Source organism: Erpetoichthys calabaricus, chromosome 5 (assembly GCF_900747795.2).
Source record: "Erpetoichthys calabaricus chromosome 5, fErpCal1.3, whole genome shotgun sequence".
NCBI classification, from domain to species: domain Eukaryota; kingdom Metazoa; phylum Chordata; class Cladistia; order Polypteriformes; family Polypteridae; genus Erpetoichthys; species Erpetoichthys calabaricus.
In genome coordinates this window covers 179,716,106-179,742,932 of record NC_041398.2, presented here as the reverse complement: position 1 = coordinate 179,742,932, position 26,827 = coordinate 179,716,106, and the positions used below count along the sequence as shown (strand labels likewise).

Below are 26,827 nucleotides of genomic sequence, written 5' to 3'. Positions count from 1 at the left end.
TAAATCGCACATTCACCAGATTACTAGGTCTGCATTTTTTTTTACTTATGTAATACACCAAAGTTAGACTTCTTATAACTTCACAAATCTTTGAAAAATTACTTCACGCTTTTGTTTTTAGTTGACTAGATTACTGTAAGGCACTCCTATCAGAATTACCGAAGACAGACAACAATCAGTTGCAGTTAATGCAGAATACAGCAGTCAGAATTTTAACTAGAAAAAGAAAATTTGAGCACATCTCACCAGTTTTAGTGTTGTTACGTTGGTTACCTGTGTCACTTAGAATTGACTTTAAAATACTACTAATGGTTTAAAAAGCCTTAAATGATCTCACTCCATCCCATGTTTTAGAAAGCCTGTCCCCTTCAAGACGTAACCTTAATCTGAAATACTTTACCAAGAGAAATTTGCCAGGCTAGTACTGTGGAGCATTTTAAATAACTTCTAAAAACCCATTGTTTTAATATGGCTTTTCGTAGCTACATTTTATTTATACTCCTAATAGACTGTAAAGGCACAAAATTATAATATTCTCCAGGAATCTATCATTACTCCTCTCCACTTTTCTCTGCTGTCTTTTACGGTTTTTCTGTGGTGGTGATCTGTGCCACCACCACCTCATCAAGGCACCATGCAGGCCCCTGTGATGATGGAATGAAGGCGGGTGTCTCCATGAGACCAACTTCATGAAATCCTCTCCCGTGTAGCCTTCAGAACATTTATGTTAGGTAGAATACCCAGTGGTGCATCTTTGTCCACGCTGTCGGCTGCCTTTTACATGAGCCAAATTTCTCTCTCTTTTTTTAAGATTATTAACCAATTTAACTATTATTAACAGTTGGCCTCTGGCTTGTTACTATTAATCTATGGATTTTTAAGTTGAAGAAATGCTGCTGCCACCACAGACACACACCCAAGCTGTTGGCCCGTTGCCACAGTGAGTGAAGAGGAAGCGGATGGCTACCCATGTCCATGACATCTGCTAGCGTAAGAGACTCCAGGATCGTAAAGTCAGATATTTGAAGTGTTCCTGTACGCCGCTGGGAGCACTGTGATCACCGGTCAAATCTGTTTGTATACAGCAGACCTTTTTCTACACTCAAACATACTAATAATGAAAGGACATTTACTTTGCCTTTTTCTAAAGAACTAAAACTAACATTCCTGATGGGGCTATTTTGATATTTTTTTCCAGTCAAGCATTTTTCAGATAACACAGCAAAGCTACAGTGGCTGTTATCAAATTGAAATCAAAGACCCATCTAGGTTTGTTATGTATTTGATATGCACAGAATTACATTTAAGACTGAAGGCAGCACGTAAAATTAAACTTACATAGTTTTGAAAACATTTTATTTTAGAATGTATTTTATGGGTACAACATCTTAAAAGGTGTAATCAGCCTTTAAAGAGCCAAAACAGATGAGAGGTGAGAATTAAAAACTCAAAAAAGAAAAGGTACAAGACATCACCTTTATTGTGATATTAGCCTTTCAAACATTATTTACATAAATCATGGGTTACCGTCTCAAGATTTCTGCAATACAATAGTACGCAGACAGTTATTTCCTTAGATACTGCAGTTTGTCAAATATTGACAATGAAGTTACCTTGTAAGTTTTCAACCCAGCAATTTTCCCTGTCATCTACAGTACTTGATCTAAAATAAAATTAACAAAAAAAAAAAACCTTTCACATTGATTAAAATAAGTCACCAGTTTTCAGGAACACAAGGGAACATTCTTCTTTTGTTTAAGAAAAGAAAAAAAAAAAAAAGACAAAAGTCTCACTGCGTGTGCTTATTGTCTATCCTTTGAAACGTCAGAAATAACATTCAAATCTGCATCTCTCACAAGATGTTAATTTAGTGAATGGGTTGCAAACTCACAAAAGAAAACAAAACAAAACGCTACGTATTCTGGAAAAGAACCAGTGCTAGTCTGACCTTTCCCACACTGTACTTCCACTTCTTGGTGTAGACAGATTGCACAAAAAATAGTCAAGAGTGCTTTTATGTTCCTTTTAAAACTTCCACCCATGATTCAGATTAAAATCCAACATCTGGCTTGATGAACAATGCTGACAGAGCGAACGCAATGAACACAATACCTCCTATAATTGTCACTGGGGAAAGAAAATAAAAGACAGTTAAAAACAATTCTGAAGTCGCTTCTTTTCATAAGCTAGAAACATTCAGCAGGTTATGGCATGCTAAAACAACCACCACACATAAAATAGGCAATCCCACATTTCTTAATGAGAAAGTGACGTGTATTTCTCTATTTGAACACTCGTATCTCTAGAAGCCAAGACTGTTGAGGAAAACTTTATGCTGAGATTTGTTTCCTCTATGGGCTCAGAAAAACTTGGAACTGGATGTCCTCCCCTTATACACTTAATGCACAACACAGCAGCACCCAGTTGTTAATATTTGCATTCACTTACTCCAAAAAAGGGAAAAATACTACTGTTTAGATCTACCATAATGGAAGACAAACAACACTGATACAAAGGCCATGCACTGCATCCTGTACTGGCATTTCATCAAACCACTACGCCAAGTGTGTTTACTTGTGTTATGGTCTCAGATAGATGGATACTTCCAAACATGCTAAACAAGATCAGGCCTATGGCAAGCCAAATTTGAGATATTTCTTTCAGGGCAGATGTCGACTTTTGGTGGAATTTAGGGGTCGAGGACGGTAATCGGGTTTAAACTGCAACAAAACTCGCAGTTATGTTTCAGTTCAACTCTCTTTACTAAAAGGAAAGTTCGCTTTATTGATAGGACCTTGATGCCCTGCACTTGCATAAGTAATGAAAAGCAAACAACTTTTAAAATGGCGAGAGACCAAAGCAAATGCACAAAGGAAAATACTCTGGATGACATTTTGCGTATTATTGCTGAATATGACTCGGACTTGTCAGACTCCAGTTTTGATGCGAGTGATCTGGAGATGGAGATCGAAAACAAAAGTGAGGTAACAGCATCAGATGATCATGGTGCTGAACATTTTCATGTAGCTGATGCGCCTACAGCAACGCTCACCTGCCACTTACGATGTCAAGAAGTACAAACAAGATTGTGTTACACTATGACAGGCGGCCCACCGCATATTCCTGCTGGCCATCGAGCCACAGAGCAGGTGCCGACAGCAGCCACAGCAACAGGTGTTTTATGTGTGAAACCATTGTTTGGTGTGCTTTTCAAAAAACTGTTTTTTGGAAAAAATATTCAGCCCTCCAAGAGTTAAAATATCTACATTACATTCTGTGGTTTCAAAGATGGTCTCTGCATGCATTCTGGGATATCCTGAAATCACTTCTGTAAAAAGTTCTCCTTAAATGAATAATTTAAAACATCTGGAAATAGGATTGTGTCTTTTAAAAGATATTTAAAAATGTATTTCAGATATTGTGAAATAAAATTAAAGATATCTTGAAATACATCATTAGATATCTGAAATGGACTAGTGACACATTAAGATGTCATTAAATTCATTTCACATATCTACAAATTAACTTTAGACATCTGAAACATGGGTCAATATTAAGATATATGCAATAAAATTTTATGATCCCTTGATTACACTTCCAGGTAGCTTAAAATAAAATCCAGATCACTTTAAGATATAGCTTCCTGTCCATTTTCAGATATGTGAAATGCATTTCAAAATAACTTGCTGCTCAGAGTTATTTCAACATGTCTTAAAGCAGGAAGCCTCATTGAAAACAGTCAGTTTGACAGGGAGTCGTTCTGAGATAGCTACTGTAATTGCATTCCGTACAACTGAAAATACCTACAGACGTATTCTAAGATATCTTGAAATGTATATGTTCAAGATATTTTAAATTGAATTTCAGATATTGATTTTTCTCAAACAATCTTTACATAGTCACGTCTTTCTGTAAATTACTACATTTTTCAGCAATTCCAACAGTAAACTTTGCTTAAAACATGGGATTTTGGGAACCAATTTTTTTTTTTAAATCTATTTTGACCTTACCATTTCTATATGATCGACTACTTGTGGCTTTTAAGGTTTATTCTACGATCTACCCAAGCATGCAGCATCAAATGTAAATGTGCTCCTACCTGTTCGAACAGATATTTTCTGTGCAATCATCCTTCCACCAATTACTGCAAGTCCTGTACACAAGCAGTGCCCAAAGGTTCCACCAACTGCCACCCCAAAGGGATCCTTAAAATGACAAAATTAAGATTGCTGTTTTAAAAGAGAAGTTGTTTTTAATATTTCAGGGAGCAAATACATCAGAATATAAAACTGGAAATTAAAAACAAAATGAGGCATCTATCTATTACTTGCATTACTGGACTTAAAATATTATTGTAGAGTTTTATTAACTATTGAATAAAACACTGACATGTTTAAGAGAATATACTTCAATATTACGCAACAACAAACCTGATGTCTTTGCATATTTCACTACAGACTTTATGCACGGGGTCTCTCACCTTACAATATTGTTAAAAAAATAAATAAAATCTTTGTATCCTCTCATTGTGACCACTGACAAATGTTTATGCCAACCTCCACTGGTGTAGAAACTTACATGCGTCCTATATACCTATATTTATTGTTTATACGTGTCCTATATACCTATATTTATTGTTTATACGTGTCCTATATACCTATATTTATTGTTTATACGTGTCCTATATACCTATATTGTTTATTGCTGATTTTTCCCCCTGCTTTTTGCAATAAACAGGAGGTGGGCAGTTGAGCTCAGAAGAAATCACAGAGGTCCTAACTGGAGTCGTGTACAGAATACTTCAAGTTGTTAACTGACCCAAACACTCCCCACTCTGCAGCTGTACGATATTTGTACAGCTTCAGCAATATACCATGGTTCCCCAGGTGAATGTTTACTTATGCAAGCATAACTAAAATGCATTGTGTGTACATGATTAGGGTACAGGAACTAATTGTTTGCAAGTAGGAGTGAAGTTCTCTATTCTAGTTCTTCTATCTGCTGTATTCTTTGCAGGGGAGTGAAGATCATGGAGGAAGGCACGGTGTTTGTGTTCACTTACACGATGGCAGCTGCTATAACCTTTCACTTAGCTCATGAATTTGTTTTTGCTGTAAAGGCAGTTGCAATGGAAACACTAAACAAACGACAACAGAATCTGTACACTGTATTGATTCACGGTCTTCTAAACTACCCAACCACTCCCTGCCTCATGAACTCTTAAGTATAAAAAAACCTTGAAAAAATCTAGGTGGAATGATTGCTTTTATGACTTCTTTAATAAATAGGTGGCACAATAGTGTTTGATTTTATAGAATTGTATAGTAATGGTTCCAGAATTGTGGCTGTGAGCAAAGCTTACTGTTGCATCCTGTAGAGTACATTCTATTACCAATTATTCTGCATCAACTATGGGACCTACTGAAGTAACCACTGGCCAGTAAACCATTCCCACACTGTTGACAACTTGAAAAATGCATGATCCTTAAACTGATGTATCCAGAAAGTACATTTACTATACTTTAAATCAGTGCTCCGAAACCGGTGTGCCTTGAGCCGATACAGGTGTGACACGGTCAAATAAGACAATTTTCTAACTAAATAATATTTCAACGGTCCTCCTTAGAAATACAATAACGAGAATACGTGCAATGAAATATTCGCGTAAATAGTCTTTTAAAGGTTTCATAATTTTATGTGTCATTTCTCTGAAATAATAAATCCTGTCGCCTACGACGTAGGCCCTACGTAGTCGCCAGACAACTCTGTAGTTTGCTTTGATAGGCAGAGCACTCCGTGCCCTCACCTAGATTCAATTCAAGCCGACGTATTAGTCGTGCTACGTCGCATTCACTCGTCTTGCGACAGTAGTTATCATTCATTACTATTAGTTGTGTTGCTGAATTGTGTATGGTTAACGTTCTTCGTGTGATTCATATTTAGTTTTATACCCCTTTAAATATGGATACATTTTTACGTGGAAAAGATTCATCTTCACGTACAGATGATGAAGAACCCAGCCCAAGTGTTGCAAAGAAGATTGTGAAAAGGAAGTACAACGAAGACTACATTCGATATGGATTCTCGTGGTGTGGTGACGAAACGGCTCCAAAGGCACAATGCATCATTTGCGGCGATCAGCTATCAAACGAGGCAATGGCACCCAGTAAACTAAATCGCCATCTAAATTCAAACCATCCCAGTTACGCCAAAAAAGACAAACAACTCTTGTGTTAATTAAAAATGATAAGCGGTCATGCTTAAAAGATCTTGACCAAGAACTTCGGGTTGCGCTGTGAAATATTGAGCCGAATATAAAACTTTTGTGTTCATTGAAACAAGCGCAGGTATCACATTAATCAGTCATTATGTTATAATAATTAAGATTGCATAAAAGTAAATATAGTATAGTTTTTATGTATGTATACTTATAATAAAAAATAAATTTATTGTAAAATTTGTGTATTAAATTAATATTTATATATCAGTGGCGTAGCTGGAGATCATGTTGCCCGGGGCGGTGAAAAATGTGACGCCCCAAAGCTGAAAGAAATTTTTTTTGCGCCGCCTCAAGGAACAAAAAAAAAAAGGAAACTACCGTAGTTTGGACGCACCTAAATAGCTGGTGCTTGGAGCGGACCGCCCCCAAAGCTACGCCACTGCTATATATTTTGGCTTTTGATGTGCCGCGAAATTCTAGGAAGAACTTTGGTGTGTCGTAGGTGAGAAAAGGTTGCGGAGCACTGCTTTAAATAACTCTAAATTGTACTGCAGTCTCGTTATGTAATGTAAAACGCATTGTCATATATTTACTAATATTTCCTCTGAAAAAAAAAAAATCAAGCGCGATACCAAATGAAAAAATAAATCACAAACCTCCCGAGCTGCCAAAACAATGGTGGTTAACTGAGAGCGATCTCCCCACTCCGCAAGAAACGTTAGTGTAAAGGCTTGAACAAATACAGGTGAAATGACACACTGCCAGCTCCTCTGTGGCAACAGGTTGCTGGAAGCTGCTTCAATGTCTCCTACACCATTCATCATCTTGGATCTCTGAAGCTGTAAAAATGTTTAAACAATATGTCACCATACAAATGTTACATGTAAATAAATACCAGAAAAAAGAAACTATGAATGCAATTGCTCCTTGGTTTATTTCTGAATTGAAGATACCAAAAGATGACATCAAAATCATCAAACCCCAACAATCATCAAGAAGAACCTGAACATTTCCTGTTTTTTCATGCAATTTCTCCCTGCCCTTCAACAAGGATATTACAATCTGATACAAAAGAATAATATGACAAACCAGTGGTGTAACAGCATCCAAAAGCATTTTGTCTTAAGAGGTGTATCTGATTGTATTGCATGCAGCACAGGAAGGACAGGTATACATTAAGTCACGCTTTGGTTCATGATTACACATCTCCCCACAATCTTTACAGGGGCTTTTAACACTTTCTTAATCATATCAAATTTTAAAACCCCTTTTCTGATTAGGACTCTTTATACATAGAAGTTATGACTGAAATTTCAGTTTATGTATCAAAGTGTCCTTCGCTTCCCGGGTCCTCTCTGTGTGGAGTTTGCATGTTCTCCCCGTGTCTGCATGGGTTTCCTCCCACAGTCCAAAGACTTGCAGGTTAGGTGCATTGGCGATTCTAAATGGTCCCTAGTGTGTGTGTGTGTGCCCTACGGTGCCCGGGGTTCATTTCCTGCCTTGCACCCTGTGTTGGCTGGGATTGGCTCCAGCAAACTCCCGTGACCCTGTAGTTAAGATATAGCAGGTTGGATAATGGATGGATGGATGTATCAAAGTATAATTTCTTTAGTTTAAATTTATTTTGATTGTAGCTGACAAAGTCAATCAGTTAAAATTAAAGTCCTGTATTATTTTTTGTTTTTACAATCTTTTTAATTTGGCACATATTAACTGGCTATTAGAATCTGAAGAAATAAGTCATATTTACATTTATATCCTGCAGAGGTTGTGATAACTTCTTTACACTGAGAAACTCAACAAGACATTTAATTTCACTAGGTGTGCCCATACATAATGGTACAGAAAAACTGTATTCTGTTCTTTATGCAATTTCCATACTCCTCTAAGGAAGATTGTTGTCTAGGTCTTAAAAAAGCAGTTACCCCCTAGATAACATTTGTTATAGCCAAAACTTTAATATTAATAGTAAATTTACCTTAACTTTGCTTAACTTGAATAGAATGTAGGTTTCACATAGATAATGGAGGATTCTGTTTACCCCCTGTAAGCTAACCATTTAATGGAATGTTAACACTCTGCTAGATTTCTCAAGTCAGACAACAGAATGATCTCAAATTGAAATAAGACAGCTAAAAAAGGAACATGCACTGTTAGACACAGAGGCAATAAGGACATATAGTTTTCTGATCGTTATGTACGTAAGTCAAATGTAGGCTCTAGTGTATCTGATAACAGAAATGTAAACTAGACACTTGAACCTTAAATGAAACATTAAGACAATAACTTTTTTCCTTTTTTGTGAGTGCATTAACAACTTTCTTCTAAATTTTGTGTGTGAACAGAATTAGGGTTGAATGATTATTCTACTACGTCAATAAAAATGTGTTGACAAAGGTTTCTTTTTCACTTTCAAAGGGGCCCTAAACGTGCAGTTGAGTTAATGACAACCTAAACAGGGCAGTTATGTTCCTAGAATATTGTGACTATAGAACAGGTTAAAGAAAAAGTAGAAATCTCAAAAAAAAAAAAAGGAAAAAAAGTGTGGAAACATTTTCCTAAAACAAAACATAACTGTAACATGCAGAATATGCAAGACTAATTTAGCATGCCACAGCAGTACAATGTGTGTGCAGGAAACATCCTAGTCCATATTACTAAACGAGAATGGTAAACCGGAGGGACGCAGGTACATCCGGCCATGGGCCGTGGACGCAAAAGACGTACTGCGCAGGCACCCCACAAATCCCCCCCCTCCAAGCAACGGAAACCGGATGGAATGCAACGTAAAATAAGAAATCAGACGCCGCACGAAGCGGGACACACACAAAGAAGAGGATTGAGACCCACGACACACAAAGCCCCCCTCCAGTAACAGAAATAAGAAATGAGGCGACGCGCCCCTAGAACACCAAAAACGCCACATAGCACACGAAATGGTTCACACACAAAAAAGACGATTCAGACCCACGACACACAAACACCCCCTCCACTAACAGAAATAAAAACTCAGGCAACAAGCCCCTAGCACACAAAAAAAAAAGAAGACGCGAGCGCCAAACAAAGCCCATTGGACACGAAACGGGACAGACTACGGACATAGCACACGAAACGTAGACAAAAAGGACGATTCAGACCCACGACCACACTAACATAAATAAGAAATGACACACAAAGCCCCATTTCTGAACGAACCGTCCATATTAAACATACGTCATCTCAACACATTCACACTATGCAGCATAGGTAGATCTCATTACAATGAGGCACTATTAACCGTTCAACCGCAGAAAAGGCTCCATATTAACAGTGAGTGCGATCCTCCTTATTACTTATCCATATTTCTAACGCTGAAGAACAAACAAGTCATGAATTCACGATCACGGGTACAAAACGATACGGCTCGGGTAACGGGACCAAACACACGAACCCGCATGAAAAAAAACAATACACGTCGGCGCCTACAACGCGCTTCTGAAACTCCGGAAGAAAAAATGTCTCAGCTCCAAAAACGCAAAGCTCAACTAACACAGTTACAGAAACGAAACCAGATGGACAGACACAATCAACGTAGACGCATGCACCGCGCGTCTCAAACTGCTGCATCGAAACAGGCACGGGTTCAAAACGAAACACCTCCCGTCTCAGACATACAGAAACGGCAGCGAAGGGACAAAATAAATAAACGCAGACGTCTACAACGCACATCTGAATTGCCGGTAAACAAGCAAGCAAGGCTCCAAAAACAGACAGCTCAACTGACCGACATACAAAAACGGGCAAGGCTCAATACAAACAATGCACGCCGTAAACTACAACGGGCTTCTCACACAGCACAAGCAAATCGATTACAGCTCCAAAACAACACGTCCCAAATACTGGACATACAACGACTCGCCTATCAAACGGCACAAGCAAAAGATACACGTCATGGACATCAACGACAGACACCTGCTAAACGCTTGCGCCAGTTAGCTGACAACGCGTTCAATAATGAGTCCACTATTCAAGAAAATTCATTCGGATTAATGAATGTCATTTGCAATCATTGTCATTCACTTAACTTCCCTGAAGAAACAACTGGCAATACAAGTAATGAATTTACACGTTGTTGTCAAAAGGGTCAAATTAGACTGCCTCCTTTACATTCATATCCTGAATATCTACAGAAGCTTCTAACTAACGATGTACCTGAAAGTAAAAACTTTATGAACTGCATTACATCCTACAAATCAGTATCCACTATGAACATGAACAGTAGCAATGCACGTGGCATCCGTCTTGCAAAACTGTTAATTATTGATGAATGTACAATGGCATCCAGTCACTTACTCAACATCATTGATAAACTTCTACAAACGTTGATGAATAATAATATTCCCTTTGAAGGAAAGGTACTTTTATTAGGAGGAGATTTTAGACAGTGCTTAGCTATTGTTCCACATGCCATGCGCTCAGCTATTGTTCAGTCCACCTTAAAATACGCAGACAATTGGCATCGCTTTCAAAAGATACAGTTAGTACAAAACATGCGCTGTCCAGATCCAGATTATAACAATTCTTTATTACAACTGGGAGATGGTACACTCACCAATACAGATGGACTTCACCCAGATATTATTACAATTCCTCAAGCCTTTATCTGCGACGACTTAGTTACAGAGATATTTGGAACAGCAATCTCATTAGACCAAATACCCCTTTTAACACAACGCACTATATTATGTCCAAAAAATATTAATGTGGATCACATAAATAACCAAGTCATTTCATTACTTCCTGAAGAGACACAACTCTTTCTAAGCTCTGACAAAGTTGACTCTGATGCCGACAATGACCATCTTCATTTCCCCTTAGAATATTTGAACACTATTAACCCAGCCGGATTACCACGACACAATCTTAGCCTTAAAAACGGAACAATAATCATGCTATTAAGAAACCTTAACACTAAACAGGGTTTATGCAATTGCACACGTTTGGTCATCAACACCATGACACACAATGTTATTCAAGCGACAGTTCTTACAGGATCACATGCTAACAATACTGTTCCGATTCCTAGAATTGACCTTACAAGTTCTGACCTGAAATTACCTTTTACACTTACACGGCGACAGTTCCCCATTAAACCTGCATTTGCCATGACCATCAACAAATCACAAGGACAAACCATGGACAAGGTTGGCATCTACCTCTCTGAACCCGTTTTTGGACATGGGCAACTTTATATGGCCTTCTCATGAGTTCGACGTTCATCTGACGTTAAAGTTAAGGTTATAAGTGCTCCATGCCAAGGAAAACTCATTCAAGGACAAGACACCATCTTTACTACTAATGTTGTGTACAAAGAAATTTTCCAATAAACCTTTACACTGTGCCACACACTTTATTGTTTGCTTTCTATATGCATCATCTACACCTTCACACTATGCTATATCTCATTCATACATCACGCTCTTTGTCATTTCCCAACACCAGGGGTTGGCGAGCGAAGCGAGCAGGGGGCGGAGCCCCCTAGTGTGGTAGAAAACAGCCTTGTCATCCTGAAATTAGTTACGGAACCAGGATAACTACAGGACTGGAAACCCAAAGCTTAATTAGCAAATGACTTTTGTTATTAGCAAATTCAAATCACTAAGCAATATGGAGGTGTATTTAGTTTAGAAATGTACAAAGGCAATGCATGTGTGACGTTCAGGCAAACAGAGATACGTGTTTAAATGTCAGAGCAGCTTTTCAAAATGAGCAATCCTTACCAATAAATAATGTCACTGAATCCGATATATTTCATCAGATTATACAAATCATTAGGATAGGTTTCTGAACAACAAGATGTTTTGTCAGTTGTTATGATTCCAAGTCATGTATAGTTTCAGTACACCTTAATATGGTACTGGTAGCATATTTTCAGTTTGCCTCTCCCTAACCATATGGATAGTGGTTTTTCCAAAGAACTGTGCAAGAAAAACGATAAATCTCCTATCAGAAATAAATACGGGCTACCATGAAAAACCATCCATCCATCCATTTTCTAACCCGCTGAATCCGAACACAGGGTCACGGGGGTCTGCTGGAGCCAATCCCAGCCAACACAGGGCACAAGGCAGGAAACAATCCTGGGCAGGGTGTCAACCCACCGCAGGACACACACAAACACACCCACACACCAAGCACACACTAGGGACAATTTAGAATCGCCAATCCACCTAACCGCATGTCTTTGGACTGTGGGAGGAAACCGGAGCGCCCGGAGGAAACCCACGCAGACACGGGGAGAACATGCAAACTCCACGCAGGGAGGACCCGGGAAGCGAACCCGGGTCTCCTAACTGCGAGGCAGCAGCGCTACCACTGCGCCACCGTGCCGCCCCATGAAAAACCATTAATTTAATAATCTGTACCTTACTATATTGCATAAAAATAAACAGCTCCTCCTGCAAACCTATTCATACATGCTTATCTATGGGTACATTTGTTAACTGTCATCTTACTGTTTGTCATTTCCTCCAGGGATACTGCCAAACTATATTTTAGTTTTCCTTTCCTCCTGGGCCATAGTTCAAAGATAATATTAATGAACAAATACCATTAGGCACATTATAAACAGTCTGAAATTGCTTGACTATTTCAATTGAAGATTAACCTCCCTCCATCAGTTGATGAACAGTCCTGCCTTCATTTAAAAAAGTCAATCCCACGTGACTTTAGTTTCCTGTTTACAATGTGCGCCAATTTTTCCCAGAAGTATCAATTTAACAATATTTTAGCAAAAAAATTCAGACACGAGCATCAGTAGGCTTTGTACCCTAGGAGCAAAGTTACCCAAACTATAACATTTCAGTAATTATTCATCACTCTGATGCTGATCTTTCAGATCATAAAAATTGACAAATTATATACACATTGTAAGAGTTAATATAAATAGTTTATTACAGAAAGTACAGTCATAAGTATACCTGACATATTAGTTCTGAAAAATCTTTACCTGATACAATTATGAATAATTTTCATATCAAGGTTTACTTGTGGCCTTTCCTTGTTTCATACTTTTGTTGCTTTTCAATGATAGAGGAAGTAATTTCTTATTCAGCAGAGGTTTTGTTATAGTAACATTTAAAATAGATGCTTTATTGCGATTTAAACTCAAGAGTTTCCTTTTAAATTGAATTTAGCAACATTCTTCAGTGTGTGGCAGTGTCTTTCTATGCAAAAAAGACACCACCCAGCCTTACAGGCATCATTTTATGTTCAATTGGCTTTTCTGCTCCTAGAGACAAAAAGATGTAATGTCCCAACCCGTCTCTATTTTCTTTAAACTGAGGCACATTTTACGTGTTTAATAAAATGAAACAACTGAAACTGAACGTGCTAAATGCTGTATCATAATGACCTTTAAGTTTTTCTTCCTCATTATAAATCATTGAGCAGACACTTTTGTTCAAACCAACTTAATGTATACAAAAATGTGTAAATGTTTTTGAGTGTTTATCAGGACTAAACCCCCAAACAATACTTACTAATTAAGGTTCCCACAATAAATTCATGTAACTGACCAGTCAGCTTAAAAGCAATTACGTAGGTATGCTTTCGTAATCGACTAATTAACCCCACTCCTCCTCTTCCACCTCCAAATTACACATTGTTAATTAGGATACCAAGATATTATGTACAGTTTTTAAGTAGGCTAATCCTGTATGGGGTGAAGGGATTCAGGTTTCCACTCAATAACAAAGATCATCTTTGTTTCAAAGGTTAAGATGTTATCCAGTAAAAAAGAGTGGAAGCCAAGCTTTTGTATGCATGTAACGTCATCTTTGTGTAGCTTAGAAATTGATTGATAAGGCACCTCTATTGTTAATATTTGCAAGTTGGCTTCTTGTCCATTTCATAGAATGTTCTCATTTCCAATCAATGGGTCAGTGAAATATCTCAAATTCCAGCCTATCAGCTTTTAAAAAAAGTCCTCATATTCTGGAACAAGTCAATTAAGTAAATAACTGGGGGGACGCCTGTCTGCTACTAAGTCACCGACACTAGAAGGGCTCATTTCTTTGTTTATGCCAAAGAACTTTTGACATATTATACATCATTATAAAGCCTTTTTTCATTATTCTTCAAAAGATGTTTGTAAAAAGAAAAAGAAAAAAAAAAACTTAATAGTTTACAAAAGCGAACATAACAAAAGTGCAAAACTTACTTCTTCTTCTTTCTTCTTAATTTCTGCCTGAACTTCTTCCAGCTCTTCCTGACCCTCATCAGGACTCATCTTCATACCTTCCCGAAGCATTCGAATGCCAAAAATAGCAAATAATGCTGTTGACACATAGTAGGTGTATACCCTAGGGATGACTGTTGTGGCATACCCAAAAAGCACTGAAAGACAAAATTATTTAAACAATTTATTCTATCTTCTTGTCACATCTATACAAGATGCAATTCAAAGAACAACCAAAGCATACATATAAACCAACTGTCAAGGTGACAACTGAAAGTAACCTGACATTTCTTCCATATACTGCACACCTACTGTATACATAACGTCCCCGGGCACAACCTAATTTCTGAAAGGTTGTTAACACACAGATTAACCGAGAGAGAGAAAAAAAGAAAACATAAATTGCATACTAACCTGATAAGCATGTCATCAATCCTAAAGCCAGCATTGCTCCAGCCAAAACGATCAAGCGGTTGTAGCGCATGGCCATGATAGCTGCAATAAAGAAAGTCTTATCTCCCAGCTCTGATACAATAATGACGGAAATGGCTGCCACAAAAGCATGAATAAACCCCAGATTTGCTTTACTGACTGCATCTTCACTAATGACTGAGCCTACAGCAGGTGGTGTTGGCACTTTCTGGAAGAGTAAAAAAAAAAAAAAAAAAAAGTCTTACTGAACAGCTCACAAACAATTACACTGTACATTAACATGTCATAGGTGATTTACTAATTATTACTTAAACTGTAAAAATAACTATTTTGAATTACTTTTACATATAGCAAGGAGCAATGTTGATGCAGACCGTAAGCAAAGTGCACACAACGTGCTGTAGTTATTGGGTGGCAGTCAGATTTACTGTCAGTTTAAACAGAAGCAGACGACTTGATGGAGATTAACATAATTTTCTCATAGAAAAACAACTATGTTCATTAAATAGGTGTCTAAGCACACATCAAGTGTTAAAGTAGACTACAAGTCAATTCAATGTGCTTCTGGTTTCTATTCCTCTATAGCCAAATACAGCAAATAATTTCCCATTACTGAAAGCTAACTGGCCCAATCCATGAAAATTTGTGAACTACTGGTCTAGTGCTTAACTCTAAGTGCAGAAATGACTTCAACAGTGTAACTGCAGTACCCAATACTTACAATGTGACACCAAACGGCACCTACTCCAAAGCATGTATCTTGTGTACTAGAAAATGGGTTGCATTTTAAATTCTAACAAAGGATGAATAAACCTACACTATACCCTCATAAAAGTTTTTTTAAATAGAATAGTAGGACATAAAAGACTGAGAGAGGAAATACTAATTCCACTGACCATCACTAGGAGGGAAGTAGTGGACTGTATGATGGTGGGGTTATTGTCCTCAAACTTGGGTTGTGGGAGGCTAGCATGCCCTCTTTAATGATATTAACAGAATTTGTTATTTATTTAAAGATTTATTCCTGCTGTCATCTCAATTAAACATTGTAAATAACCAGAACACTTAACGGACTACATTGTGATTAATACTCCATCATTCTTCTTTACTCCACACACTTTTTTCTATTTAAAATGTTCCCCTTATTTAATCACAGAGTCAGTTTGTGTGTTGCCTCAGTTATACAACATTTTGTACAGGATTCTCAACAGCAGTATAAATGTTTGTGATGCACCATCCATTGGATTGAAAAATACAATGCAATTTGTTAAAACACATTTTACAAAACACATTCAAATAGAGGACGCATTACAAACGTCAACACTGAAAATGACCAACAGAACAGAACTGCCAGATGGACAGAATATAAAAATGTATAGATAATTTTTTTTTTTAAATCTATAAGAAAAAAATTGATTTTTAACACTGAATGTTTTCAGGTCTTCCACAAAAAATTTAATATTAAAGGAAACTTCAGTGAACAGATGTTTTTTTTTTCTTCTCTCTAAGCTTTTGTCATATATTGAATGAACAACATTACCCAACCCCATCTAACATTTAGTGAAAAATTGCAAAAGTATATTTAATAACTGGTTGCATCACATTAGCTGCAATAACTACAAATAAATGCCTTATAGAGTTTATTATTCTTTCACATTGCCATAGAGGACGTTTAACCCAATTTTTCTCGCTGAACTCCTTTATTGCAGAAAGATTTATAAAACTGTTGACTTCAGGTCCTGCCACAGGATCCCTATTTGGTGTAGATCTGGACTCCGACTGGCCCATTTCAAAGACTTAAATGTCTTTCTCTTCAGACATTCTCATCTGGATTCCTTTGTGTGTTCCGGATCAGTGTCTTGATGCCTGACACAACTACATTCCAGCTCATGTATATATAATCAGGCCAGTAAAATATCATTTACACTAGCTCACTACCACCTCCACTATGCGGTCAAAAAAGTTGCACTCTCATCTTACCAGTCCATAAGGGCATTCTCTCAACAGGCTCAAGGATTAGCCAAGTACTTCCTAGCAAATGACAGATTAACTTTAATGTTCTTCTAGGATAGAAACATTTTCTGCCCAACTATTCTTCTATGCACTTGAATTTTGTCCGGTGCCTAACTGTGGACTCATAAACACTGAACTTTGGTGAAAATTTCAATGTTCTCCCCATGTCCATGTGGATTTCATCAGAGTGCTGTGGTTTCCTGCCACAGTCCAAAGACATTCTGGGTCGGTGGATTGAGGATACTAAATTGGTACCTGGTGTACATGTGTGTCAAACCTGTGATGGACTGGCACCCTGTCCATGTATTGTTCCTTTATTGCAGCCTATGCTTGCCGCCTGTGGTTCTCAAACTACATTTAAAAGGGGAGTGTGAAAAGCAAAGAGTTGGGCTGAGGCAATGGTCGACAATATAGTCCATGGCAACTAGTTGGCCACATTGTCTATGTAAATAAAAATTATTGACTCCAAACATTTGCAGAATTTTCCTCAAATTGTCAAACTGCTGCCATCACTTTTTTTTTTTTTTTAATCTTACACAGCTCACAAGAAAGCTGTCAAAGACTCATACTGGCGGCAGGAAGCATGTGAGATTCCAGTTTATAATGCAGGATTTCTTTATAGTAGCACATTGTGGCCTATTTCTCTCCAAGAAGTGGATGCAAGAGCACAGAAACTAAAGACTAACATAGCAATAGTGGATTGACCAAATTAGCCATTGCACAGACGTCCTGCTTGACATTTCACTACTGTACATAGGTAGAGCAGCTAGTCATTCGTAATCCACTGGCATTTCTCCATCTCCTCCCCCCAATCGTATTGTTCATCAACAACGTTTTGAACTGATGATGTACACCGCACATCTCTATTAGAGGGACAAAAGTAATTTAACACTAGAAACACCACTGCTGACACCAATTGGCGCAGTGTTTATAATTTTTATTTCACCCATGTGCATGTCACGCTCCTGTACTTCCTCGATTTTTTTTCTAGGTTGTTGAAACTATTAAATTCTATTGAGAAAACGTGATTGATTTTTTTTTTCCCCCCGTGAAAGACCCACTATGACAACCACAAGCAATGTCATTGAACGCTGGTACCCATGATTGAATCGCTGTCATTCCTCCAGCTCGCACTTGACTGCATTTGCATATCCTTACCAGATCTGAATTGCCATTGGTCTTCAACACACAACTATTAAATAATCAACGACACAGTGTCACACTTAGTAAAACAATGTGAGTAATTATAAGTGTGAAAATGAAAAAAAATATCTGAACGCTGTTGGTGCTCCAGTTATTTCAGTTAAGTAAAAAACGAATATAAACTGAATTGATAACCGCATTGCAATGTTTTTCACACACAGTGGTAAACAAATTACACAGTCAGCACAAATATGATGTGGGGAAGGGAGAACATGTAAAGGGGCACATTGTATACGGAGTGATGAAGCCTCGGGTAAAGAGTGCAACGGTGGATGGTGGCTAACTCACTAAGTTTACACACACACACACACACACACACAATGGACCCGACAGTTAATGCAAATACAAGAATAAATGGGGGGGGGTTCTTTGCAAAAATGCCATGACCGGTGCAATGTGGTACTTGACTGAAAATGAGGTGCCTTTTAGGTGAAACAAGTATGATTTGTGTACAGCTAAACTGAAATGCTGGTGCATGCACAAAAAAGACAGACACACAATCACACATAATAAATCACATGCATGGTTTGACTGCAGATGCACACACGTGCAAAGAAAACCAACTGTTTACTCCTGTATTTGCATATATTGTCATGTCTGCAGTGGTCTATGAAAACACTGCAAAGTGAGCTGCATTCACTTTTGGATTTCTCGGTCCACAATGTGCCACCTTGTGTATTCTCCCTTCCCCACAAAAAAAAAAAAAAAACACACTGATGCTGGCTATGTACTTCATATACTGATGGCTTTGCTGCTTTTTCAGACACTTGGCACACTTCGTGTAGAATCACATCATGCGTTATAAGCAAGGGCAGACATACCTGTGGATAAGCAATTGTTAAATTATTGATGCCCTTCCACACAACTTGACAAGTCTGGAATTAAATTTTGGATCACTGCTGATGGAAATAACAAATATATATACTACAGACTATTCCTTCTTTGAAGAGGGATCACACTCAACTGCTAGGGAAACATGGTGTACCTGGTGATGTGACTCATGAGCCTCTCACAAGCAATGTGAGGAAAGTCACAGCTGATATTTTAAAATCACTTTGCAAGACAGACTTGTTACTTAGCCAAAAGACAACCCTATTCTGCACTGAACTGTAAACAAAATTAGATTTTTTTTCTTCCTGTTTTTAGCTGTGAAGCTATGTAGTGATCCATACGTACATTTAATTTGTTACATGGACATTGTAGTTCCAGTAAAAACTGTACGCTGCTATGCTAACAACAAGCCATGGATTACAAGTGACATCAAGGGCCTTTTGAACCAGAAGAAAAGGTCTTTTAAAGACGGTGATCAGCATAAGCTCAAGCGTGTGCAGAAGGAACTCAGAGTCCAGCTCAGGGCGGCGAAGGAGCAGTACAGGAGAAAGCTGGAGCAGAAAAAAGAATAACAGCATGAAGGAAGTGTGGGGTGGGATGAAGATCATCACTGGCTGCAGCTCGAAGCGGGGTGCCACCATTGTGAAGAGAACAAACCAAATGAACAACTTCTTTAACAGGTTTGACCAACCTAACCCACTCTCACCTCGGAGTACTGCACTCTCCACCCATCCTTCTGCTGATACCAGCATAGGAGAGACATCCCCACCCATAATTACAGCAGCACAGGTGAGCAGAGAGCTGAAGAGACTTCGTGCCAGCAAAGCAGCAGGTCCAGATGGAGTATCGCCACGACTGCTGAAGGTCTATGCATCGGAGCTGGGAAGTCCTCTACAGCGCATCTTCAACCTGAGCCTGGAACAGGGGAGAGTCCCAAGGCTTTGGAAAACATCTTGCATCACCCCAGTCCCAAAGGTATCATGTCCTAGTAAGCTGAACGACTTCCGGCCTGTCGCTCTGACGTCACATGTGATGAAGACCATGGAGAGGCTGCTGCTTCACCACCTGAGGCCACATGTCCAACACGCCCCTCGACCCTCTGCAGTTCGCATACCAGGAGAAGGTGGGAGCGGAGGATGCCATCATCTACATGCTACACTAATCACTCTCCCACTTGGACAGAGGCAGTGGTGCTGTAAGAATTATGTTTCTGGACTTCTCTAGCGCCTTCAACACCATCCAACCTCTGCTCCTTAGGGACAAGCTGACAGAGATGGGAGTAGATTCATACCGATTGACATGGATCGTGGACTATTTTACAAACAGACCTCAGTATGTGCGTCTCGGGAACTGCAGGTCTGACATTGTGGTCAGCAGCACAGGAGCACCACAGGGGACTGTACTTTCTCTGGTCCTGTTCAGCCTATATACATCGGACTACCAATACAACTCCTGCCACGTGCAAAAGTTCGCTGACGACACTGCTATCTTTGGCTACATCAGGAGTGGGCAGGAGGAGGAGTATAGGAACCTCATCAAGGACTTTGTTAAAATGGTGCGACTCAAACCACCTATACCTGAACACCAGCAAAACCAAGGAGCTGGTGGTGGATTTTAGGAGGCCCAGACCCCTTATGGACTCCGTGATCATCAGAGGTGACTGTGTGCAGATGGTGCAGACCTATAAATACCTGGGAGTGCAGCTGGATGAAAAATTGGACTGGACTGCCAATACTGATGCTCTGTGCAAGAAAGGACAGAGCCGACTATACTTCCTTAGAAGACTGACGTCATTCAACATCTGCAATAAGATGCTGCAGATGTTCTATCAGACGGTTGTGGCGAGCACCCTCTACTACGCGGTGGTGTGCTGGGGAGGCAGCATTAAGAAGAAGGATGCCTCACGCCTGGACAAACTGGTGAGGAAGGCAGGCTCTATTGTAGACATGGAGCTGGACAGTTTGACATCTGTGGCAGAGCGACGGGCACTCAGCAGGCTCCTATCAATTATGGAGAATCCACTGCTTCCACTAAACAGTGTCATCTCCAGACAGAGGAGCAGCTTCAGCAACAGACTGCTGTCAAACGTTAACATTATTCAAAGTTATTGTCTGTTTTTACCTGCATTTTTATTACTCTTTAATTTAATATTGGGATTAATAAAGTATCTATCTATAGTTCAAATTTTTGAAAAATTTGACATACTAGTTGCAGATATTTCATAACTTTTTTCTGACTGTTCATGACACATTTACAGACATTTTCTGTTGAGTTTAGAAACTTATTCTAGCACCTACTGAAATGAGAGTAAAATTCAAACAGCATTTTTTGGTAAAAAGGGACTGAATTTTGCAACTTATTCTGCTGCGACATGTACAACATAACTAATTCTACAGCTGTATAAATTCTTAAAAAGAAACGTCTGACCTTTATTTTGAGTAGCAGAACATGAACATATATGCCTGTTTGTAGGTTTAAATAACACAAATCAAAACGCACTCACATTTAATCCAATTATTTAATTGTTACGGACATTTGTACTTGAAGTAACAAACTAATTCAGTTAACCTGCCTATCATAAAGCACAATATCTAATGTTTAAAAAGAAGCCCAACCGGTTTGCCTCAGACAGACACATCTGATAAGCCGCCGCATAGCCCATGAATGAGAGGAGCTCGCTGCTACTTGGTGGCCACTGCTCAGCTGTAACTTGGACAGCAGACAACTGCACACGCACACCTGCACTTTTCCAAGCTTCCCCTTCTTACATTCTACAGGATGTAGGCCAAACCAGCGGCGGTCTTCTAATCATTCTACATCACTAGTACAATTTTTTTTCACTACTATCCTTGAGGCGACAAAAGTTGGTTTTCCGTTTACTGTACCTCTTGAAGCGGAAGCTCCTGCACCTTCTGCTCTTCTTGAATACCGAGAACACCAAAAGCAGAGATGACGGTTATCAGCGTCAGCACTCGGCCCACACTGCAGCTTCCGGGCACCATAGTTTTATCCAGCTATTCAGTGTGTAATACTGGTCACAGTTTACTGGAGGGGGCAAACCAGTGACAGACACTTCACGGAAAAAAAATCCAAATACGACATGTTTTACATCAGTCGGGAGTATTGCTTTAGTTCACCTCGCTGAACTTGCGTCCGGTTCCTGAATGAAGAAAGCGAACAAACTCTACGTCGGCCCGCCCCCTCCGCGAAACCAAACCACGGCATTCATGCGCAATTCTCTTAACTCCGCCTCCACGTATTACTCAGCCAGCAACACATCCAGTAACTCATGACGCCATCCCAAACTCAAAGCGCGATTCGTTAAAGTAGTAGTCACTCATTTTAGCTACTCTGGACATATGCGTGTAGGAGAGTCAATGACGAATCAGGAAGTAGACTATATTAAGCTTTTGGAGTTGTCGTTTAAATAATTCATATCCATTTGCAAAATAATAATTACAAAACTAGGATTTAAATTCTAAATGACAATATCGTCTTTATTAACAGTACGACTTGTCTTTCGTAAATTCTGAATATATTCTTATATACTAAAAAAAACCTGGAAGACAGCAAGCTCAGTAGGAGGTTAAAAACATCGACTTCGACTTACGAACTCTAAAATAGAAAAAAATGTTTTTTTTTTTTTTTTTTTTTTTGAGAAGCGTTATTAAGCAATTACAGTTGCCTCATCAGCAGCACTGAAACATGAACGTGAAATGCGAACAATAAAAGGCGCCGTCGTGTTTTCATAGGTTATGCCAAACAGCTCGTCAATTTTGAGGAGTATAGTTTTTGTGAAGAGCAAGGAGGTATTTTAAATACCTTGTCGTTTGCAAACTAATTGATTTTCTGCGTTAAACAGGATCATAAAATATTTTTTGTTTTCGGTATTGTTGGTCCTAAGGATGCCTGTTGCCTCCAAGACAGCACGCGGTTGAACCCTGCAATGACTTTGTGCCCTTAGTGTTGGACTTACATTTTCATTTAATACATGTATGGGTTTTATCAGCATATTCCACAAAACACTAATTTGGCTTGTTATTAAATGGTGATGGTATGTGTACAGAGTGGTCCAGATCTAACTATGCAATTATTGCATTGCATTAAAAGTTGCATAGTTAGATCTGGACCACACTATATATATACCAGTCAGCCACAACATTAAAACCACTGACAGGTCAAGTGAATAACGTTGATTATCCTGTTACAATGGTCCCTACAAGGGGTGGAAGGTATTAGTCAGCAGTGAACAGTCATTTCTTGAAGGTGATTTGTTTGAAGCAGGAAAACTTGGCAAACATAAGGATTTGTGTCACAATGACGAGGACCAAATTCTGATGGCTAGATGACTGGGTAAGAGAATCTCCAAAATGGCTGGTGGTGTGCAGCGTTCTCAGTATGCAGTTGTTATCACCAACCAAAAGTGACCCAGGGAAGGACAACCGCTGAACCTGCAATAGGGTCATGAGTGCCAAAGGCTCATTGATGTGTGTGGCAAGCAACAGTGACCAGTCTGGTCTGATCCCGCAGAAGAGCTACTGTAGCAAAAATTGCAGAAAAACTTAACGCTAGCTCTGAGAGAAAGGTGTCAGGACACAGAGTGCATCACAGCTTGCTGAGGATGGGGCTTTATAGTCACAGGTCAGTCAGAGTGACCTTGCCAACTCTTGTCCATTGCAGGTAAGTGTCAAAACAGAATCATAGAGCAATGGAAGAAGCTGGCCTGGGTGGATGAATCACATTTTCTTTTAGATCACATGGATGGCTGGACGCATGTGCCTCACTTACCTAGGGAAGAGATGGCAACAGAATGCACTGGTTAATGTTCTGCTGGGAAACCTTGGGTCCTGCTCTTTATGTGGATGTTACTTTGACACATACTACCTACCTAAAGATTGTTAGATAGATAGATAGATAGATACTTTATCAGTATGCTGCTGCTGGAGTATGTGAACTTCCCCTTGGGATTAATAAAGAAAATATTAAAGAGCGATAACAATGCAGGTATACAGACAGACAATAACTGTATAATTTTAACGTTTACCCACCCGGGTGGAATTGAAGAGTTGCATAGTGTGGGGGAGGAACGATCTCCTCAGTCTGTCAGTGGAGCAGGACATTGACAGCAGTCTGTCGCTGAAGCTGCTCCTTTGTCTGGAGATGATACTGTTTAGTGGATTCTCCATGATTGACAGGAGCCTGCTCAGCGCCCGTCGCTCTGCCACAGATGTCAAACTGTCCAGCTCCGTGCCTGCCTTCCTCACCAGTTTGTCCAGGTGTGAGGTGTCCCTCTTCTTTATGCTGCCTCCCCAGCACACCACTGTGTAGAAGAGGGCGCTCGCCACAACCGTCTGATAGAACATCTGCAGCATCTTATTGCAGATGTTGAAGGACGCCAGCCTTCTAAGGAAGTTTAGTCTGCTCTGTCCTTTCTTACACAGAGCGTCAATATTGGCAGTCCAGGCCAATTTATCATCCAGCTGCACTCCCAGGTATTTATAGGTCTGCACCCTCTGCACACAGTCACCTCTGATGATCACAGGGTCCATGAGGGGCCTGGGTCTCCTAAATACTCCTCCTCCTGCCCACTCCTGATGCAGCCCACGATAGCAATGTTGTCAGCGAACTTTTGCACGTGGCAGGACTCCGAGTTGTATTGAAAGTCCGATGTATATAGGCTGAACAGGACCGGAGAAAGTACAGTCCCCTGCAGCACTCCTGTGTTGCCGACTACAATGTCAGACCTGCAGTTCCTGAGACGCACATACTGAGGTCCGTCTTTAAGATAGTCCACGATCCATGCTACCAGGTATGAATCTACTCCCATCTCTGTCAGCTTGTCCCTAAGGAGCAGAGGTTGGATGGTGTTGAAGGCGCTAGAGAAGTCCAGAAACATAATTCTTACAGCACCACTGCCTCTGCCCAAGTGGGAGAGGGATCGGTGTAGCATGTAGATGATGGCATCCTCTGCTCCCACCTTCTCCTGGTATGCGAACTGCAGAGGGTCGAGGGCGTGACGGACCTGTGGCCTCAGGTGGTGAAGCAGCAGCCGCTCCATGGTCTTCATCACATGCGAAGTCAGAGCGACAGACCGGAAGTCATTCAGCTCACTAGGATGTGATAGCTTTGGACTGGGGTGATGCAAGATGTTTTCCAAAGCCTCGGGACTCTCCCCTGTTCCAGGTTCAGGTTGAAGATGCGCTGTAGAGGACTCCCCAACTCCAATGCACAGGCCTTCAGCAGTCATGGCGATACTCCATCTGGACCCGCTGCTTTGATGGCACAAAGTCTCCTCAGCTCTCTGCTCACCTGCGCTGCTGTAATTGTGGGTTGGGGTAAACTCTCTCCTATGCTGGTGTCAGCAGAAGGATGGGTGGAGGGTGCAGTACTCTGAGGTGAGAGTGGGTTAGGGTGGTCAAACCTGTTAAAAAAGTTGTTCATCTGGTTTGTTCTCTCCACATCTCTCTTGATGGTGGCACCCCGCTTCGAGCTGCAGCCAGTGATGATCTTCATCCCATCCCACACTTCCTTCATGCTGTTGTTCTGCAACTTCTGCTCCAGCTTTCTCTTGTACTACTCCGTCACCGCCCTGAGCTGGACTCGGAGTTCCTTCTGCACGCGCTTAAGCTCATGCTGATCACCACCTTTAAAAGCCCTTTTCTTCTGGTTCAAAAGGCCCTTGATGTCACTTGTAATCCATGGCTTGTTGACCACGTACACCCCTTTGTGGCAACGGTATTCCCTGACAGTTGCCTCCTTTAGCAGGATAATACACACTGTCACACAGCAAAATATGTTCAGGAATGGTTTGAGGAACATGAAAAAGAGTTCAAGGTGTTGACTTGGCCTCCAAATTCTCCAGACCTCAATCCAATCAAGTATTTGTGGGATGTGTTGGAAAAACAAGTCCAATCCATGGAGATCCCACCTCCCAACTTACAACACTTGAAGAATCTGCTGCTAACATCTTGGTGCCAGATGCAACAGAACACCTTCAAAGGTCTTGTGGAGTCCATGCCCTGAAGGGTTTTGGCAGCACAAGGGGGACCTACACAATATTAGGCAGGTAGTTTTAATGTTGTGGCTGATCAGTATATACAGTATGTTTATGTAACCCTTTAATACTCCCCATTGTTTTATCACTACTTGCCTTTTGCCGTAATGGAAGGTGAGTGCAAATGCATTTCAGCCCAGGATATGGCACTCTACATTGTGTAATTTAGTCTTATCTGGATAAACAAAAGGGGGCAAGGACATAAGCAAAGCTATACTTAGTAGTACAAAGCATATGAAACCCCATCTCTCAATGTTTAAATGTCAAGTTAACTAGCTACACTTACACTGCACTTTGAACTCTCAAATGATTTCAAGGATCTCTGCTTCAAACTGCCTGAGATCTCGGGCTGTTCATAAAAAGCATCCCTTTATTTTATTGAAGAGAATTGTCCTCCACGTCTCTGATTTATTATTATTAAGTGGCTACCACCTTCTTTCTTTTTGAACTAGGTACGGTAGTTCTTTATAAAGAGGCTTTTTCTGACCAGACATTGGAACACAACCTTTACTAAAAAAATAAATGAACTAGTAAATGCTTATATAGTCAGTGTAGTTGGAATGCAACATTTATATTTTTTCATCCTACAATATCTGAAAAAACAGACAACAATGAGAACACAGTAACACTTAACAGTTTAAGAGTGTGGCCAGAGTGAAAGACCAAGGGAAAATGTCAGCTTAGGTTAGCCACTGTGTTAATGGGGCTCCAATACTATTTTCATTTTTTTATATCCAGCATACATTTCTTGCTGGCTATAAGGACTTGAATAGTACAGAAACACCAATCACATAAAATACCAATTTTGGTAATTTTAACCCTATCATTGACCACAGAGACTACAGATGCTTCTTGG

General features: G+C 39.8%; 1 protein-coding gene across 1 annotated transcript; it reads right to left on the bottom strand.

Moving 5' to 3' along the window:
* Positions 1-1,462: 1,462 nt before the first annotated feature.
* tmem165 (transmembrane protein 165) lies at positions 1,463-22,136 on the bottom strand. The gene is made up of 6 exons (XM_028802259.2): positions 21,803-22,136; positions 14,853-15,078; positions 14,421-14,596; positions 6,877-7,059; positions 4,100-4,205; positions 1,463-2,127 (listed from the first exon to the last, which is right to left on the bottom strand). Exons 1-6 carry the CDS (start codon positions 21,917-21,919, stop codon positions 2,051-2,053), a joined length of 885 nt encoding a protein of 294 aa, XP_028658092.1. The 5' UTR covers positions 21,920-22,136; the 3' UTR covers positions 1,463-2,050.
* Positions 22,137-26,827: the final 4,691 nt, after the last annotated feature.